At 42.6% G+C, this 22217-nt stretch overlaps 1 protein-coding gene across 1 annotated transcript in view; it reads left to right on the top strand.

Annotated features, from left to right (window-relative positions):
- The window catches only part of glb1l (galactosidase, beta 1-like), a 53228-nt gene that overhangs the window by 24802 nt on the left and 6209 nt on the right, over positions 1-22217 (top strand). Inside the window, exons 8-12 of the mRNA XM_045704937.1 lie at positions 8492-8613; positions 8766-8806; positions 10415-10533; positions 12195-12269; positions 17433-17522. Coding sequence (XP_045560893.1) covers positions 8492-8613; positions 8766-8806; positions 10415-10533; positions 12195-12269; positions 17433-17522 — 447 coding nt within the window. The remainder of the gene's footprint in view (positions 1-8491; positions 8614-8765; positions 8807-10414; positions 10534-12194; positions 12270-17432; positions 17523-22217) is intronic.

Raw genomic sequence — 22217 nt, forward strand, 5'->3', positions numbered from 1 at the left:
TACCATGACCAGACTAAACTATTAGATGATGATGATGATGATGATGATGATGTAGTACCGTGACCAGACTAAACTATTAGATGATGATGATGATGATGTAGTACCGTGACCAGACTAAACTATTAGATGATGATGATGATGATGTAGTACCATGACCAGACTAAACTATTAGATGATGATCATGATGTAGTACCATGACCAGACTAAACTATTAGATGATGATGATGATGATGATGTAGTACCATGACCAGACTAAACTATTAGATGATGATGATGATGTAGTACCATGACCAGACTAAACTATTAGATGATGATGATGATGTAGTACCGTGACCAGACTAAACTATTAGATGATGATGATGATGATGATGTAGTACCATGACCAGACTAAACTATTAGGATGATGATGATGATGATGATGATGTAGTACCATGACCAGACTAAACTATTAGATGATGATGATGATGATGTAGTACCATGACCAGACTAAACTATTAGATGATGATGATGATGATGATGTAGTACCATGACCAGACTAAACTATTAGATGATGATGATGATGATGTAGTACCGTGACCAGACTAAACTATTAGATGATGATGATGTAGTACCATGACCAGACTAAACTATTAGATGATGATGATGATGATGTAGTACCATGACCAGACTAAACTATTAGATGATGATGATGTAGTACTGTGACCAGACTAAACTATTAGATGATGATGATGATGTAGTACCATGACCAGACTAAACTATTAGATGATGATGATGATGATGATGATGTAGTACTGTGACCAGACTAAACTATTAGATGATGATGATGATGTAGTACCATGACCAGACTAAACTATTAGATGATGATGATGATGATGATGATGATGATGTAGTACCATGACCAGACTAAACTATTAGATGATGATGATGATGATGTAGTATCATGACCAGACTAAACTATTAGATGATGATCATGATGTAGTACCATGACCAGACTAAACTATTAGATGATGATGATGATGATGATGATGATGTAGTACCATGACCAGACTAAACTATTAGATGATGATCATGATGTAGTATCATGACCAGACTAAACTATTAGATGATGATGATGATGATGATGATGATGTAGTACCGTGACCAGACTAAACTATTAGATGATGATGATGTAGTACCATGACCAGACTAAACTATTAGATGATGATGATGATGATGTAGTACCATGACCAGACTAAACTATTAGATGATGATGATGATGATGATGATGATGTAGTACCATGACCAGACTAAACTATTAGATGATGATGATGATGATGTAGTACCATGACCAGACTAAACTATTAGATGATGATGATGATGATGTAGTACCGTGACCAGACTAAACTATTAGATGATGATGATGTAGTACCATGACCAGACTAAACTATTAGATGATGATGATGATGATGATGTAGTACCGTGACCAGACTAAACTATTAGATGATGATGATGATGATGTAGTACCATGACCAGACTAAACTATTAGATGATGATGATGATGATGATGATGTAGTACCATGACCAGACTAAACTATTAGATGATGATCATGATGTAGTACCATGACCAGACTAAACTATTAGATGATGATGATGATGATGATGTAGTACCATGACCAGACTAAACTATTAGATGATGATGATGATGTAGTACCATGACCAGACTAAACTATTAGATGATGATGATGATGATGTAGTACCGTGACCAGACTAAACTATTAGATGATGATGATGATGATGATGTAGTACCATGACCAGACTAAACTATTAGATGATGATAATGATGATGATGTAGTACCATGACCAGACTAAACTATTAGATGATGATGATGATGTAGTACCATGACCAGACTAAACTATTAGATGATGATGATGATGATGATGATGATGTAGTACCGTGACCAGACTAAACTATTAGATGATGATGATGATGATGTAGTACCATGACCAGACTAAACTATTAGATGATGATGATGATGTAGTACCGTGACCAGACTAAACTATTAGATGATGATGATGATGATGATGATGATGATGTAGTACCATGACCAGACTAAACTATTAGATGATGATGATGATGATGATGTAGTACCGTGACCAGACTAAACTATTAGATGATGATGATGATGATGATGTAGTACCATGACCAGACTAAACTATTAGATGATGATGATGATGATGATGTAGTACCATGACCAGACTAAACTATTAGATGATGATGATGATGATGTAGTACCATGACCAGACTAAACTATTAGATGATGATGATGATGATGTAGTACCATGACCAGACTAAACTATTAGATGATGATGATGATGATGTAGTACCGTGACCAGACTAAACTATTATGATGATGATGATGATGATGATGTAGTACCATGACCAGACTAAACTATTAGATGATGATGATGATGTAGTACCGTGACCAGACTAAACTATTAGATGATGATGATGATGATGTAGTACCGTGACCAGACTAAACTATTAGATGATGATGATGATGTAGTACCATGACCAGACTAAACTATTAGATGATGATGATGATGATGATGATGTAGTACCATGACCAGACTAAACTATTAGATGATGATGATGTAGTACCGTGACCAGACTAAACTATTAGATGATGATGATGATGATGATGTAGTACCGTGACCAGACTAAACTATTAGATGATGATGATGATGATGATGTAGTACCATGACCAGACTAAACTATTAGATGATGATGATGATGATGTAGTACCGTGACCAGACTAAACTATTAGATGATGATGATGTAGTACCATGACCAGACTAAACTATTAGATGATGATGATGATGATGTAGTACCATGACCAGACTAAACTATTAGATGATGATGATGTAGTACTGTGACCAGACTAAACTATTAGATGATGATGATGATGTAGTACCATGACCAGACTAAACTATTAGATGATGATGATGATGATGATGATGATGATGATGTAGTACCATGACCAGACTAAACTATTAGATGATGATGATGTAGTACTGTGACCAGACTAAACTATTAGATGATGATGATGATGTAGTACCATGACCAGACTAAACTATTAGATGATGATGATGATGATGATGATGTAGTACCATGACCAGACTAAACTATTAGATGATGATGATGATGATGTAGTACCATGACCAGACTAAACTATTAGATGATGATCATGATGTAGTACCATGACCAGACTAAACTATTAGATGATGATGATGATGATGATGATGATGTAGTACCATGACCAGACTAAACTATTAGATGATGATGATGATGATGATGATGTAGTACTGTGACCAGACTAAACTATTAGATGATGATGATGTAGTACCATGACCAGACTAAACTATTAGATGATGATGATGATGATGTAGTACCGTGACCAGACTAAACTATTAGATGATGATGATGTAGTACCATGACCAGACTAAACTATTAGATGATGATGATGATGATGATGTAGTACCGTGACCAGACTAAACTATTAGATGATGATGATGATGATGTAGTACCGTGACCAGACTAAACTATTAGATGATGATGATGATGTAGTACCATGACCAGACTAAACTATTAGATGATGATGATGATGATGTAGTACCATGACCAGACTAAACTATTAGATGATGATGATGATGATGATGATGTAGTACCGTGACCAGACTAAACTATTAGATGATGATGATGATGATGATGATGATGATGTAGTACCGTGACCAGACTAAACTATTAGATGATGATGATGATGATGATGTAGTACCATGACCAGACTAAACTATTAGATGATGATGATGATGATGTAGTACCATGACCAGACTAAACTATTAGATGATGAAGATGATGATGATGTAGTACCATGACCAGACTAAACTATTAGATGATGATGATGATGATGATGTAGTACCATGACCAGACTAAACTATTAGATGATGATGATGATGATGATGATGATGATGTAGTACCGTGACCAGACTAAACTATTAGATGATGATGATGATGTAGTACCATGACCAGACTAAACTATTAGATGATGATCATGATGTAGTACCATGACCAGACTAAACTATTAGATGATGATGATGATGATGATGATGATGTAGTACCATGACCAGACTAAACTATTAGATGATGATCATGATGTAGTATCATGACCAGACTAAACTATTAGATGATGATGATGATGATGATGATGTAGTACCGTGACCAGACTAAACTATTAGATGATGATGATGTAGTACCATGACCAGACTAAACTATTAGATGATGATGATGATGATGTAGTACCATGACCAGACTAAACTATTAGATGATGATGATGATGATGATGATGATGTAGTACCATGACCAGACTAAACTATTAGATGATGATGATGATGATGATGTAGTACCATGACCAGACTAAACTATTAGATGATGATGATGATGATGTAGTACCGTGACCAGACTAAACTATTAGATGATGATGATGTAGTACCATGACCAGACTAAACTATTAGATGATGATGATGATGATGTAGTACCGTGACCAGACTAAACTATTAGATGATGATGATGATGATGTAGTACCATGACCAGACTAAACTATTAGATGATGATGATGATGATGATGATGTAGTACCATGACCAGACTAAACTATTAGATGATGATGATGATGTAGTACCATGACCAGACTAAACTATTAGATGATGATGATGATGATGATGTAGTACCATGACCAGACTAAACTATTAGATGATGATGATGATGTAGTACCATGACCAGACTAAACTATTAGATGATGATGATGATGATGTAGTACCGTGACCAGACTAAACTATTAGATGATGATGATGATGATGATGTAGTACCATGACCAGACTAAACTATTAGATGATGATGATGATGATGATGTAGTACCATGACCAGACTAAACTATTAGATGATGATGATGATGATGTAGTACCATGACCAGACTAAACTATTAGATGATGATGATGATGATGATGATGATGTAGTACCGTGACCAGACTAAACTATTAGATGATGATGATGATGTAGTACCATGACCAGACTAAACTATTAGATGATGATGATGATGTAGTACCGTGACCAGACTAAACTATTAGATGATGATGATGATGATGATGTAGTACCATGACCAGACTAAACTATTAGATGATGATGATGATGATGATGTAGTACCATGACCAGACTAAACTATTAGATGATGATGATGATGATGTAGTACCATGACCAGACTAAACTATTAGATGATGATGATGATGATGTAGTACCATGACCAGACTAAACTATTAGATGATGATGATGATGATGTAGTACCGTGACCAGACTAAACTATTAGATGATGATGATGATGATGATGATGTAGTACCATGACCAGACTAAACTATTAGATGATGATGATGATGTAGTACCGTGACCAGACTAAACTATTAGATGATGATGATGATGATGTAGTACCGTGACCAGACTAAACTATTAGATGATGATGATGATGTAGTACCATGACCAGACTAAACTATTAGATGATGATGATGATGATGATGATGATGATGATGATGATGTAGTACCATGACCAGACTAAACTATTAGATGATGATGATGTAGTACCGTGACCAGACTAAACTATTAGATGATGATGATGATGATGTAGTACCGTGACCAGACTAAACTATTAGATGATGATGATGATGATGATGATGATGTAGTACCGTGACCAGACTAAACTATTAGATGATGATGATGATGATGATGTAGTACCGTGACCAGACTAAACTATTAGATGATGATGATGATGATGTAGTATCATGACCAGACTAAACTATTAGATGATGATGATGATGATGATGTAGTACCATGACCAGACTAAACTATTAGATGATGATGATGATGTAGTACCATGACCAGACTAAACTATTAGTGATGATGATGATGATGATGATGATGTAGTACCGTGACCAGACTAAACTATTAGAGATGATGATGATGATGATGTAGTACCATGACCAGACTAAACTATTAGATGATGATGATGATGATGTAGTACCATGACCAGACTAAACTATTAGATGATGATGATGATGATGTAGTACCGTGACCAGACTAAACTATTAGATGATGATGATGATGATGATGTAGTACCGTGACCAGACTAAACTATTAGATGATGATGATGATGATGTAGTACCGTGACCAGGCTAAACTGTTAGATGATGGTGATGATGTAGTACCATGACCAGACTAAACTATTAGATGATGATGATGATGATGTAGTACCATGACCAGACTAAACTATTAGATGATGATGATGATGTAGTACCATGACCAGACTAAACTATTAGATGATGATGATGATGTAGTACCGTGACCAGACTAAACTATTAGATGATGATGATGATGATGTAGTACCGTGACCAGACTAAACTATTAGCTGATGATGATGATGTAGTACCATGACCAGACTAAACTATTAGATGATGATGATGATGATGTAGTACCATGACCAGACTAAACTATTAGATGATGATGATGATGATGATGTAGTACCGTGACCAGACTAAACTATTAGGATGATGATGATGATGATGATGTAGTACCGTGACCAGACTAAACTATTAGATGATGATGATGATGATGATGTAGTACCGTGACCAGACTAAACTATTAGATGATGATGATGATGATGTAGTACCGTGACCAGACTAAACTATTAGATGATGATGATGATGATGTAGTACCGTGACCAGACTAAACTATTAGATGATGATGATGATGATGTAGTACCATGACCAGACTAAACTATTAGATGATGATGATGATGATGTAGTACCATGACCAGACTAAACTATTAGATGATGATGATGATGATGTAGTACCATGACCAGACTAAACTATTAGATGATGATGATGATGATGATGATGTAGTACCATGACCAGACTAAACTATTAGATGATGATGATGATGATGTAGTACCATGACCAGACTAAACTATTAGATGATGATGATGATGATGATGTAGTACCATGACCAGACTAAACTATTAGATGATGATGATGATGATGTAGTACCATGACCAGACTAAACTATTAGATGATGATGATGATGATGTAGTACCATGACCAGACTAAACTATTAGATGATGATGATGATGATGATGATGTAGTACCATGACCAGACTAAACTATTAGATGATGATGATGATGATGATGATGATGATGTAGTACCGTGACCAGACTAAACTATTAGATGATGATGATGATGTAGTACCATGACCAGACTAAACTATTAGATGATGATCATGATGTAGTACCATGACCAGACTAAACTATTAGATGATGATGATGATGATGATGATGATGTAGTACCATGACCAGACTAAACTATTAGATGATGATGATGATGTAGTACCGTGACCAGACTAAACTATTAGATGATGATGATGTAGTACCATGACCAGACTAAACTATTAGATGATGATGATGATGTAGTACCATGACCAGACTAAACTATTAGATGATGATGATGATGATGTAGTACCATGACCAGACTAAACTATTAGATGATGATGATGATGATGTAGTACCGTGACCAGACTAAACTATTAGATGATGATGATGATGATGTAGTACCATGACCAGACTAAACTATTAGAGATGATGATGATGATGTAGTACCGTGACCAGACTAAACTATTAGATGATGATGATGATGATGATGATGTAGTACCGTGACCAGACTAAACTATTATGATGATGATGATGATGATGTAGTACCATGACCAGACTAAACTATTAGATGATGATGATGATGATGATGATGTAGTACCGTGACCAGACTAAACTATTAGAGATGATGATGATGATGATGTAGTACCGTGACCAGACTAAACTATTAGATGATGATGATGATGATGTAGTACCATGACCAGACTAAACTATTAGATGATGATGATGATGATGTAGTACCATGACCAGACTAAACTATTAGGTGATGATGATGATGATGTAGTACCATGACCAGACTAAACTATTAGATATGATGATGATGATGATGATGTAGTACCGTGACCAGACTAAACTATTAGATGATGATGATGATGATGTAGTACCATGACCAGACTAAACTATTAAGATGATGATGATGTAGTACCATGACCAGACTAAACTATTAGATGATGATGATGATGATGATGATGATGATGATGATGATGTAGTACCGTGACCAGACTAAACTATTAGATGATGATGATGTAGTACCGTGACCAGACTAGACTATTAGATGATGATGATGATGATGATGATGTAGTACCGTGACCAGACTAAACTATTAGATGATGATGATGATGATGTAGTACCGTGACCAGACTAAACTATTAGATGATGATGATGATGATGATGTAGTACCGTGACCAGACTAAACTTGTAGCTGTGTATTCCAGGTGAACTCTGAGTTCTACACGGGCTGGCTGGACCACTGGGGGGACCAGCACGCTCAGGTCGACACCCAGAAGGTCAGCAGGATGCTGGGGGAAATGCTCAGCATGGGGGCCAGCGTCAACATGTAGGTTCCCGTAAACCTCTCTCTGAAGTGCCAAAAGGTTTCATGTTTTAGCAATTCACTGATAAGGCGCCGAAGTAAGGAACAAGCTAAATGAATGAGCTGATAATCCTACACAACATAACCAAAGCGGTTGTCCTATTCTCTCACTACAGGTATATGTTTGAAGGAGGGACCAACTTCGGCTACTGGAATGGTTGGTTCAATAGACTGTATCAATATTTCCTTCGTTAAGTCTCGTATACCAATCATTTAATACTGTCGAAGTACAACTCGTCGTTCCCTCGTGTTAACACTGTAGGATCAGCTGTATAACTGTAGCCGTGTTAACCCTGTAGGATCAGCTGTATAACTGTAGTCGTGTTAACCCTGTAGGATCAGCTGTATAACTGTAGCCGTGTTAACCCTGTAGGATCAGCTGTATAACTGTAGCCGTGTTAACCCTGTAGGATCAGCTGTATAACTGTAGTCGTGTTAACCCTGTAGGATCAGCTGTAGTCATGTTAACCCTGATAAGATCAGCTGTATAACTGTAGTCGTGTTAACCCTGTAGGATCAGCTGTAGTCGTGTTAACCCTGTAGGATCAGCTGTATAACTGTAGTCGTGTTAACCCTGTAGGATCAGCTGTAGTCGTGTTAACCCTGTAGGATCAGCTGTATAACTGTTTGTCGTGTTAACCCTGTAGGATCAGCTGTAGTCGTGTTAACCCTGTAGGATCAGCTGTAGTCGTGTAACCCTGTAGGATCAGCTGTATAACTGTAGTCGTGTTAACCCTGTGGGATCAGCTGTATAACTGTAGTCGTGTTAACCCTGTAGGATCAGCTGTATAACTGTTTGTCGTGTTAACCCTGTAGGATCAGCTGTAGTCGTGTTAACCCTGTAGGATCAGCTGTATAACTGTTTGTCGTGTTAACCCTGTAGGATCAGCTGTATAACTGTTTGTCGTGTTAACCCTGTAGGATCAGCTGTAGTCGTGTTAACCCTGTAGGACCAGCTGTATAACTGTTTGTCGTGTTAACCCTGTAGGATCAGCTGTATAACTGTTGTCGTGTTAACCCTGTAGGATCAGCTGTATAACTGTTTGTCGTGTTAACCCTGTAGGATCAGCTGTAGTCGTGTTAACCCTGTAGGACCAGCTGTATAACTGTTTGTCGTGTTAACCCTGTAGGATCAGCTGTATAACTGTAGTCGTGTTAACCCTGTGGGATCAGCTGTATAACTGTAGTCGTGTTAACCCTGTAGGATCAGCTATATAACTGTTTGTCGTGTTAACCCTGTAGGATCAGCTGTATAACTGTAGTCGTGTTAACCCTGTAGGATCAGCTGTATAACTGTTTGTCGTGTTAACCCTGTAGGATCAGCTGTAGTCGTTAACCCTGTAGGATTAGCTGTATAACTGTAGTCGTGTTAACCCTGTAGGATCAGCTGTAGTCGTGTTAACCCTGTAGGATCAGCTGTATAACTGTAGTCGTGTTAACCCTGTAGGATCAGCTGTATAACTGTAGTCGTGTTAACCCTGTAGGATCAGCTGTAGTCGTGTTAACCCTGTAGGATCAGCTGTATAACTGTAGTCGTGTTAACCCTGTAGGATCAGCTGTATAACTGTAGTCGTGTTAACCCTGTAGGATCAGCTGTATAACTGTAGTCGTGTTAACCCTGTAGGATCAGCTGTAGTCGTGTTAACCCTGTAGGATCAGCTGTATAACTGTAGTCGTGTTAACCCTGTAGGATCAGCTGTATAACTGTAGTCGTGTTAACCCTGTAGGATCAGCTGTATAACTGTTTGTCGTGTTAACCCTGTAGGAGCGGACCATGATAACAGGTTTAGGTCGGTAGTGACCAGTTATGACTACAACGCCCCTCTGTCTGAGGCAGGAGACCCTACAGAGAAACTACTGGCCATACGGGACACCATCAGCAAGGTAACAAGCCTAACCCTTAACCTGCCCATACGGGACACCACACCATGGTAACAAGAGTAACCCTTAACCTGCCCATACGGGACACCATTACCATGGTAACAAGACTAACCCTTAACCTGCCCATACGGGACACCATTACCATGGTAACAAGACTAACCCTTAACCTGCCCATACAGGACACCATTACCATGGTAACAAGACTAACCCTTAACCTGCCCATACGGGACACCATGGTAACAAGACTAACCCTTAACCTGCCCATACGGGACACCATCACCATGGTAACAAGACTAACCCTTAACCTGCCCATACGGGACACCATTACCATGGTAACAAGCCTAACCCTTAACCTGCCCATACGGGACACCATGGTAACAAGCCTAACCCTTAACCTGCCCATACGGGACACCATCACCATGGTAACAAGCCTAACCCTTAACCTGCCCATACGGGACACCATCAGCAAGGTAACAAGCCTAACCCTTAACCTGCCCATACGGGACACCATCACCATGGTAACAAGCCTAACCCTTAACCTGCCCATACAGGACACCATGGTAACAAGCCTAACCCTTAACCTGCCCATACGGGACACTATGGTAACAAGCCTAACCCTTAACCTGCCCATACGGGACACCATCACCATGGTAACAAGCCTAACCCTTAACCTGCCCATACGGGACACCATCACCATGGTAACAAGCCTAACCCTTAACCTGCCCATACGGGACACCATGGTAACAAGCCTAACCCTTAACCTGCCCATACGGGACACCATTACCATGGTAACAAGCCTAACCCTTAACCTGCCCATACGGGACACCATCACCATGGTAACAAGCCTAACCCTTAACCTGCCCATACGGGACACCATCACCATGGTAACAAGCCTAACCCTTAACCTGCCCATACGGGACACACCATGGTAACAAGCATAACCCTTAACCTGCCCTTACGGGACACCATCACCATGGTAACAAGCCTAACCCTTAACCTGCCCATACGGGACACCATCACCATGGTAACAAGCCTAACCCTTAACCTGCCCATACGGGACACCACACCATGGTAACAAGAATAACCCTTAACCTGCCCATACGGGACACCACACCATGGTAACAAGCCTAACCCTTAACCTGCCCATACGGGACACCATCACCATGGTAACAAGCCTAACCCTTAACCTGCCCATACGGGACACCATGGTAACAAGCCTAACCCTTAACCTGCCCTTACGGGACACCATTACCATGGTAACAAGCCTAACCCTTAACCTGCCCATACGGGACACCATCACCATGGTAACAAGCCTAACCCTTAACCTGCCCATACGGGACACCATCACCATGGTAACAAGACAAACCCTTAACCTGCCCTAACCCAGTAGAGAATATACTGGCTATACGGGACATCGTCGCCATGGTAACATGACCGGGACAAACCCACAGGACTCAGTTCATCTTAGCCATTGTCCCAAATAGCACCCTATGCCCTATATATAGTGCGCTACTTTTGACCAAGACCCATAGTGCCCTAGTGTATTCGGGCTCTGGTCAAAAGTATCACACTATATAGGGAGGCATTTCAGATGCATCCCCTTTTGAAATATATGATATTGATGTGTATGTGATATTGATGTATATTTTCCCCTTTCCATCTAGTTCAGAGACATCCCTGTGGGTCCCATGCCCCCAGCCACTCCCAAGATGGCCTATGGCTTCGTGACTCTGACAATGGTATGGGCTTATTTACAGCATACTTTACTACCAGGACCCAGCCTTATTTACAGCATACTTTACTACTAGGACCCAGCCTTATTTACAGCATACTTTACTACCAGGACCCAGCCTTATTATAGCATACTTTACTACCAGGACCCAGCCTTATTTACAGCATACTTTACTACCAGGACCCAGCCTTATTACAGCATACTTTACTACCAGGACCCAGCCTTATTTACAGCATACTTTACTACTAGGACCCAGCCTTATTTACAGCATACTTTACTACCAGGACCCAGCCTTATTACAGCATACTTTACTACCAGGACCCAGCCTTATTATAGCATACTTTACTACCAGGACCCAGCCTTATTACAGCATACTTTATTACCAGGACCCAGCCTTATTATAGCATACTTTACTACCAGGACCCAGCCTTATTACAGCATACTTTATTACCAGGACCCAGCCTTATTACAGCATACTTTACTACTAGGACCCAGCCTTATTATAGCATACTTTACTACCAGGACCCAGCCATATTATAGCATACTTTACTACCAGGACCCAGCCTTATTATAGCATACTTTACTACCAGGACCCAGCCTTATTACAGCATACTTTACTACTAGGACCCAGCCTTATTACAGCATACTTTACTACTAGGACCCAGCCTTATTACAGCATACTTTACTACCAGGACCCAGCCTTATTACAGCATACTTTACTACCAGGACCCAGCCTTATTATAGCATACTTTACTACCAGGACCCAGCCTTATTTACAGCATACTTTACTACCAGGACCCAGCCTTATTTACAGCATACTTTACTACCAGGACCCAGCCTTATTACAGCATACTTTACTACCAGGACCCAGCCTTATTACAGCATACTTTACTACTAGGACCCAGCCTTATTTACAGCATACTTTACTACCAGGACCCAGCCTTATTACAGCATACTTTACTACCAGGACCCAGCCTTATTATAGCATACTTTACTACCAGGACCCAGCCTTATTACAGCATACTTTACTACCAGGACCCAGCCTTATTATAGCATACTTTACTACCAGGACCCAGCCTTATTACAGCATACTTTATTACCAGGACCCAGCCTTATTACAGCATACTTTACTACTAGGACCCAGCCTTATTATAGCATACTTTACTACCAGGACCCACCACATTGCCTTATTACAGCATACTTTACTACCAGGACCCAGCCATATTCTAGCATACTTTACTACCAGGACCCAGCCTTATTTACAGCATACTTTACTACTAGGACCCAGCCTTATTTACAGCATACTTTACTACCAGGACCCAGCCTTATTACAGCATACTTTACTACCAGGACCCAGCCTTATTATAGCATACTTTACTACCAGGACCCAGCCTTATTACAGCATACTTTATTACCAGGACCCAGCCTTATTACAGACACTAGTTCTCTCACTAGGACCCCCAGTCTTGAGAGGTGTACCTCACTTACAGACCACCATGTTATCGCACTAACCACCAGTCCTGGAGCCGTATCCACACTTACTACCGACCCAGCCTTATCGCAACTTACACACCCAGTCTTGTTACAGATATAACTAGGATGGCCCAGCTTATAGACACCATACTCTTACTACCACCCAGTCTTTAGAGGTGTCCACACTTTACTAAGACCCAGCTTATTATACATACTTACTACCAGTCTGGAGAGGTCCCCACCATTACAGCAAGTACTTTACTAACCCCAGGATGCCCCAGCCTTATTACAGCATACTTTACTACTAGACCCCAGTCTTGTTAGAGGTGTCACACTTACAGGACACCAGTTTCCTCTCACTAACCCCCAGTCTGGAGAGGTGTCCCCACTTACAGACACCAGTTCTCTCACTAACCCCCAGTCTGGAGAGGTGTCCCCACTTACAGACACCAGTTCTCTCACTAACCCCCAGTCTGGAGAGGTGTCCCCACTTACAGACACCAGTTCTCTCACTAACCCCCAGTCTGGAGAGGTGTCCCCACTTAGACACACCAGTTATTCCTCTCACTCAAAGCCTTGTCATTGTTTTTTCTTATGTTGTACTTACCCCACATATTCTGGTCATGTTACTGAATGTATCCAGAGTATTTTCAGATTCCGTTAATCAACAAATGCGATGAAAAGTACAGTAAATGTAAAATGTACATAAAATCAACAGTGTAATGTTTGAATGCAAGTCTTGTCCTCACCTTAAAGTGTATTCCGCCATAAGCGAACAAGAAAATGCTCACCCAGAGGCGGCGCTCCTAGTGGCCGGGGACTTTAATGCAGGGAAACTTAAATCCCTTTTACCACATTTCTATCAACATGTTAAATGTGCATCCAGAGGGAAAAAAAATTCTAGATCAACTGTACTCCACACACAGAGACGCATACAAAGCTCTCCCTCACCCTCCATTTGGTAAATCCGACCACAACTCTATCCTTCTGATTCCTGCTTACAAGCAAAAACTAAAGCAGGAAGCACCAGTGACTAGATCAATAAAAAAGTGGTCAGATGAAGCAGATGCTAAGCTACAGGACTGTTTTGCTAGCATAGACTGGAATATGTTCTGGGATTCATCCGATGACATTGAGGAGTACACCTCATCAGTCACTGGCTTCATCAATACGTTTTATGACGACGTCGTCCCCACAGTGACCGTACATTCATACCCCAACCAGAAGCCATGGTTTACAGGCTACATTCGCACTGAGCTAAAAGGGCAGAGCTGCCGCTTTCAAGGTGTGGGACTCTAACCCGGAAGCTTATAATAAATCTCGCTATGCCCTCAGACGAACCATCAAACAGGCAAAGCATCAATACAGGACTAAGATCGAATTGTACTACATCGGCTCTGATGCTCGTCGGATGTTTTTATTTAAAAATGGTATTTTACCTTTATTTAACTAGGCAAGTCAGTTAAGAACAAATCCTTATTTACAATGACGGCCTACCGGGGAACAGTGGGTTAAACTGCCTTGTTCAGGGGCAGAATGACAGATTTTTACCTGGTCAGCTCAGGGATTCGATTTAGCAACCTTTCGGTTACTGGCCCAACGCTCTAACTGCTAGGCTACCTGCCGCTCCAAATGTGGCAGGGCTTGCAAACCATTAAACTACAAAAGGGAAGCACAGACGAGAGCTGCCCAGTGACACGAGCATACCAGACGAGCTAAACTATTTCTATGCTTCGAGGCAAATGGTACCGAAACATGCATGAGAGCACCAGATGTTCCGGACGACTGTGTGATCACGCTCTCCGCAGCCAATGAGAGTAAGACCTTTAAACAGGTCAACATTCACAAGGCCGCAGGGCCAGACAGATTACCAGGATGTGTACTCCGAGCATACGCTGACCAACTGGCAAGTGTCTTCACTGACATTTCCAACCTCTCCCTGTCCGAGTCTGTAATACCAACATGTTTTAAGCAGACCACCATAGTCCCTGTGCCCAAGAACAGTAAGGTAACCTGCCTAAATGACTACCGACCCGTAGCACTCACGTCTGTAGCCATGAAGTGCTTTGAAAGTCTGGTCATGGCTCACATCAACACCATTATCCCAGAAACCCTAGACCCACTCCAATTTGCATACCGCCCCAACAGATCCACAGATAATGCAATCTCTATTGCACTCCACACTGCCCTTTCCCACCTGGACAACAGGAACACTTATGTTGAGAATGCTATTCATTGACTACAGTTCAGCGTTCAACACCATAGTGCCCTCAAAGCTCATCACTAAGCTAAGGACCCTGGGACTAAACACCTCCCTCTGCAACTGGATCCTGGACTTCCTGACGGGCCGCCCCCCAGGTGGTAAGGGTAGGTAACAACACATCTGCCACGCTGATCCTCAACACAGGAGCTCCCCAGGGGTGCGTGCTCAGTCCCCTCCTGTACTCCCTGTTCACCCATGACTGCATGGCCAGGCACGACTCCAACACCATCATTAAGTTTGCCGACAACACAACAGTGGTAGGCCTGATCACCGACAACGATGAGACAGCCTATAGGGAGGTCCGAGACCTGGCAGTGTGGTGCCAGGACAAAAACCTCTCCCTCAACGTGAGCAAGATGAAGGAGATGATTGTGGACTACAGGAAAAAGAGGACAGAGCACGCCCCCATGCTCATCGACGGGGCTGTAGATGGAGCAGGATGAGAGCTTCAAGTTCCTTGGTGTCCACATCACCAACAAACTTGAATGGTCCAAACACACCAAGACAGTCGTGAAGAGGGCACGACAAAACCTATTCTCCCTCAGGAGACTGAAAAGATTTGGCATGGGTCCCCAGATCCTCAAAAGGTTCTACAGCTGCACCATCGAGAGCATCCTGACTGCCTGGTATGGCAACTGCTCGGCCTCCGAACGCAAGGCACTAGAGGGTAGTGCGTATGGCCCAGTACATCACTGGGGCCAAGCTCCCTGCCATCCAGGACCTCTATACCAGGCGGTGTCAGAGGAAGGCCCTAAAAATTGTCAAAGACTCCAGTCACCCCCAGTCATAGACTGTTCTCTCTACTACCACACGGCAAGCGGTACCGGAGCACCAAGTCTAGGTCCAAGAGGCTTCTAAACAGCTTCTACCCCACAAAACCATAAGACTCCTGAACATCTAATCAAATGGCTACCCAGACTATTTGCATTGCCCCCTCCCTCCCCCTCTTTTACACCACTGCTACTTTGTTGTTATCATCTATGCATAGTCACTTTAATAAAACTCTACCCACATGTACATATTACCTCAACTAACCGGTGCCCCCTGTATATGGACTCTGTACCGGTACCCCCCCCCCCCCCTGTATATAGCCTCGCTATTGTTATTTTACCGCTGCTCTTTAATTACTTGTTACTTTTATTTTTTAAACTGCATTGTTGGTCAGGGGCTCGTAAGTAAGTATTTCACTGTAAGGTCAAGACCTGTTGTGTTCGGCGCATGTGACTAATACAATTTGATTTGATTTCCCCATATATATATATATATATATATATATTTTTTTATCTACTAAAGAAATGTGTGGACGACCTGCAGGTTGTAAACCAATGCCCTAGTTAAAGGAGATGCCCTAGTTAAAGGAGATGCCCTAGTTAAAGGAGAAATAAACCACAGTACAACATACTGTATGACTTCAACCTCTGCTCTGATTGGTAGGTAGGAAACCTCAGCAGCCTGTTGGGGACGCTGTCACCTCAGGGTCCTGTTCGCTCACAGTACCCTCTGTCTTTTGAAGAGATGAACCAGGTAGGTGTCCAACCTCTATCCTGGGAAACCATCTGGTATAGTTATGGAGGGTAGGTCTCTATCCTGGGGGAAACCATCTGGTATAGTTATGGAGGGTAGGTCTCTATCCTGGGGGAAACCATCTGGTATAGTTATGGAGGGTAGGTCTCTATCCTGGGGAAACCATCTGGTATAGTTATGGAGGGTAGGTCTCTATCCTGGGGGAAACCATCTGGTATAGTTATGGAGGGTAGGTCTCTATCCTGGGGGAAACCATCTGGTATAGTTATGGAGGGTAGGTCTCTATCCTGGGGAAACCATCTGGTATAGTTATGGAGGGTAGGTCTCTATCCTGGGGAAACCATCTGGTATAGTTATGGAGGGTAGGTCTCTATCCTGGGGGAAACCATCTGGTATAGTTATGGAGGGTAGGTCTCTATCCTGGGGAAACCATCTGGTATAGTTATGGAGGGTAGGTCTCTATCCTGGGGAAACCATCTGGTATAGTTATGGAGGGTAGGTCTCTATCCTGGGGAAACCATCTGGTATAGTTATGGAGGGTAGGTCTCTATCCTGGGGGAAACCATCTGGTATAGTTATGGAGGGTAGGTCTCTATCCTGGGGGAAACCATCTGGTATAGTTATGGAGGGTAGGTCTCTATCCTGGGGAAACCATCTGGTATAGTTATGGAGGGTAGGTCTCTATCCTGGGGAAACCATCTGGTATAGTTATGGAGGGTAGGTCTCTATCCTGGGGAAACCATCTGGTATAGTTATGGAGGGTGGGTCTCTATCCTGGGGAAACCATCTGGTATAGTTATGGAGGGTAGGTCTCTATCCTGGGGAAACCATCTGGTATAGTTATGGAGGGTAGGTCTCTATCCTGGGGGAAACCATCTGGTATAGTTATGGAGGGTAGGTCTCTATCCTGGGGAAACCATCTGGTATAGTTATGGAGGGTAGGTCTCTATCCTGGGGGAAACCATCTGGTATAGTTATGGAGGGTAGGTCTCTATCCTGGGGGAAACCATCTGGTATAGTTATGGAGGGTAGGTCTCTATCCTGGGGAAACCATCTGGTATAGTTATGGAGGGTAGGTCTCTATCCTGGGGAAACCATCTGGTATAGTTATGGAGGGTAGGTCTCTATCCTGGGGAAACCATCTGGTATAGTTATGGAGGGTAGGTCTCTATCCTGGGGAAACCATCTGGTATAGTTATGGAGGGTAGGTCTCTATCCTGGGGAAACCATCTGGTATAGTTATGGAGGGTAGGTCTCTATCCTGGGGAAACCATCTGGTATAGTTATGGAGGGTAGGTCTCTATCCTGGGGAAACCATCTGGTATAGTTATGGAGGGTAGGTCTCTATCCTGGGGGAAACCATCTGGTATAGTTATGGAGGGTAGGTCTCTATCCTGGGGAAACCATCTGGTATAGTTATGGAGGGTAGGTCTCTATCCTGGGGAAACCATCTGGTATAGTTATGGAGGGTAGGTCTCTATCCTGGGGAAACCATCTGGTATAGTTATGGAGGGTAGGTCTCTATCCTGGGGAAACCATCTGGTATAGTTATGGAGGGTAGGTCTCTATCCTGGGGAAACCATCTGGTATAGTTATGGAGGGTAGGTCTCTATCCTGGGGAAACCATCTGGTATAGTTATGGAGGGTAGGTCTCTATCCTGGGGGAAACCATCTGGTATAGTTATGGAGGGTAGGTCTCTATCCTGGGGAAACCATCTGGTATAGTTATGGAGGGTAGGTCTCTATCCTGGGGAAACCATCTGGTATAGTTATGGAGGGTAGGTCTCTATCCTGGGGAAACCATCTGGTATAGTTATGGAGGGTAGGTCTCTATCCTGGGGAAACCATCTGGTATAGTTATGGAGGGTAGGTCTCTATCCTGGGGAAACCATCTGGTATAGTTATGGAGGGTAGGTCTCTATCCTGGGGAAACCATCTGGTATAGTTATGGAGGGTAGGTCTCTATCCTGGGGAAACCATCTGGTATAGTTATGGAGGGTAGGTCTCTATCCTGGGGAAACCATCTGGTATAGTTATGGAGGGTAGGTCTCTATCCTGGGGAAACCATCTGGTATAGTTATGGAGGGTAGGTCTCTATCCTGGGGAAACCATCTGGTATAGTTATGGAGGGTAGGTCTCTATCCTGGGGAAACCATCTGGTATAGTTATGGAGGGTAGGTCTCTATCCTGGGGAAACCATCTGGTATAGTTATGGAGGGTAGGTCTCTATCCTGGGGGAAACCATCTGGTATAGTTATGGAGGGTAGGTCTCTATCCTGGGGAAACCATCTGGTATAGTTATGGAGGGTAGGTCTCTATCCTGGGGAAACCATCTGGTATAGTTATGGAGGGTAGGTCTCTATCCTGGGGGAAACCATCTGGTATAGTTATGGAGGGTAGGTCTCTATCCTGGGGGAAACCATCTGGTATAGTTATGGAGGGTAGGTCTCTATCCTGGGGAAACCATCTGGTATAGTTATGGAGGGTAGGTCTCTATCCTGGGGAAACCATCTGGTATAGTTATGGAGGGTAGGTCTCTATCCTGGGGAAACCATCTGGTATAGTTATGGAGGGTAGGTCTCTATCCTGGGGAAACCATCTGGTATAGTTATGGAGGGTAGGTCTCTATCCTGGGGAAACCATCTGGTATAGTTATGGAGGGTAGGTCTCTATCCTGGGGAAACCATCTGGTATAGTTATGGAGGGTAGGTCTCTATCCTGGGGAAACCATCTGGTATAGTTATGGAGGGTAGGTCTCTATCCTGGGGAAACCATCTGGTATAGTTATGGAGGGTAGGTCTCTATCCTGGGGGAAACCATCTGGTATAGTTATGGAGGGTAGGTCTCTATCCTGGGGAAACCATCTGGTATAGTTATGGAGGGTAGGTCTCTATCCTGGGGAAACCATCTGGTATAGTTATGGAGGGTAGGTCTCTATCCTGGGGAAACCATCTGGTATAGTTATGGAGGGTAGGTCTCTATCCTGGGGAAACCATCTGGTATAGTTATGGAGGGTAGGTCTCTATCCTGGGGAAACCATCTGGTATAGTTATGGAGGGTAGGTCTCTATCCTGGGGAAACCATCTGGTATAGTTATGGAGGGTAGGTCTCTATCCTGGGGAAACCATCTGGTATAGTTATGGAGGGTAGGTCTCTATCCTGGGGAAACCATCTGGTATAGTTATGGAGGGTAGGTCTCTATCCTGGGGAAACCATCTGGTATAGTTATGGAGGGTAGGTCTCTATCCTGGGGAAACCATCTGGTATAGTTATGGAGGGTAGGTCTCTATCCTGGGGAAACCATCTGGTATAGTTATGGAGGGTAGGTCTCTATCCTGGGGAAACCATCTGGTATAGTTATGGAGGGTAGGTCTCTATCCTGGGGAAACCATCTGGTATAGTTATGGAGGGTAGGTCTCTATCCTGGGGAAACCATCTGGTATAGTTATGGAGGGTAGGTCTCTATCCTGGGGAAACCATCTGGTATAGTTATGGAGGGTAGGTCTCTATCCTGGGGGAAACCATCTGGTATAGTTATGGAGGGTAGGTCTCTATCCTGGGGAAACCATCTGGTATAGTTATGGAGGGTAGGTCTCTATCCTGGGGAAACCATCTGGTATAGTTATGGAGGGTAGGTCTCTATCCTGGGGAAACCATCTGGTATAGTTATGGAGGGTAGGTCTCTATCCTGGGGAAACCATCTGGTATAGTTATGGAGGGTAGGTCTCTATCCTGGGGAAACCATCTGGTATAGTTATGGAGGGTAGGTCTCTATCCTGGGGAAACCATCTGGTATAGTTATGGAGGGTAGGTCTCTATCCTGGGGAAACCATCTGGTATAGTTATGGAGGGTAGGTCTCTATCCTGGGGAAACCATCTGGTATAGTTATGGAGGGTAGGTCTCTATCCTGGGGAAACCATCTGGTATAGTTATGGAGGGTAGGTCTCTATCCTGGGGAAACCATCTGGTATAGTTATGGAGGGTAGGTCTCTATCCTGGGGAAACCATCTGGTATAGTTATGGAGGGTAGGTCTCTATCCTGGGGAAACCATCTGGTATAGTTATGGAGGGTAGGTCTCTATCCTGGGGAAACCATCTGGTATAGTTATGGAGGGTAGGTCTCTATCCTGGGGAAACCATCTGGTATAGTTATGGAGGGTAGGTCTCTATCCTGGGGAAACCATCTGGTATAGTTATGGAGGGTAGGTCTCTATCCTGGGGAAACCATCTGGTATAGTTATGGAGGGTAGGTCTCTATCCTGGGGAAACCATCTGGTATAGTTATGGAGGGTAGGTCTCTATCCTGGGGAAACCATCTGGTATAGTTATGGAGGGTAGGTCTCTATCCTGGGGAAACCATCTGGTATAGTTATGGAGGGTAGGTCTCTATCCTGGGGAAACCATCTGGTATAGTTATGGAGGGTAGGTCTCTATCCTGGGGAAACCATCTGGTATAGTTATGGAGGGTAGGTCTCTATCCTGGGGAAACCATCTGGTATAGTTATGGAGGGTAGGTCTCTATCCTGGGGAAACCATCTGGTATAGTTATGGAGGGTAGGTCTCTATCCTGGGGAAACCATCTGGTATAGTTATGGAGGGTAGGTCTCTATCCTGGGGAAACCATCTGGTATAGTTATGGAGGGTAGGTCTCTATCCTGGGGGAAACCATCTGGTATAGTTATGGAGGGTAGGTC

Source organism: Salmo salar, chromosome ssa21 (assembly GCF_905237065.1).
Source record: "Salmo salar chromosome ssa21, Ssal_v3.1, whole genome shotgun sequence".
NCBI classification, from domain to species: domain Eukaryota; kingdom Metazoa; phylum Chordata; class Actinopteri; order Salmoniformes; family Salmonidae; genus Salmo; species Salmo salar.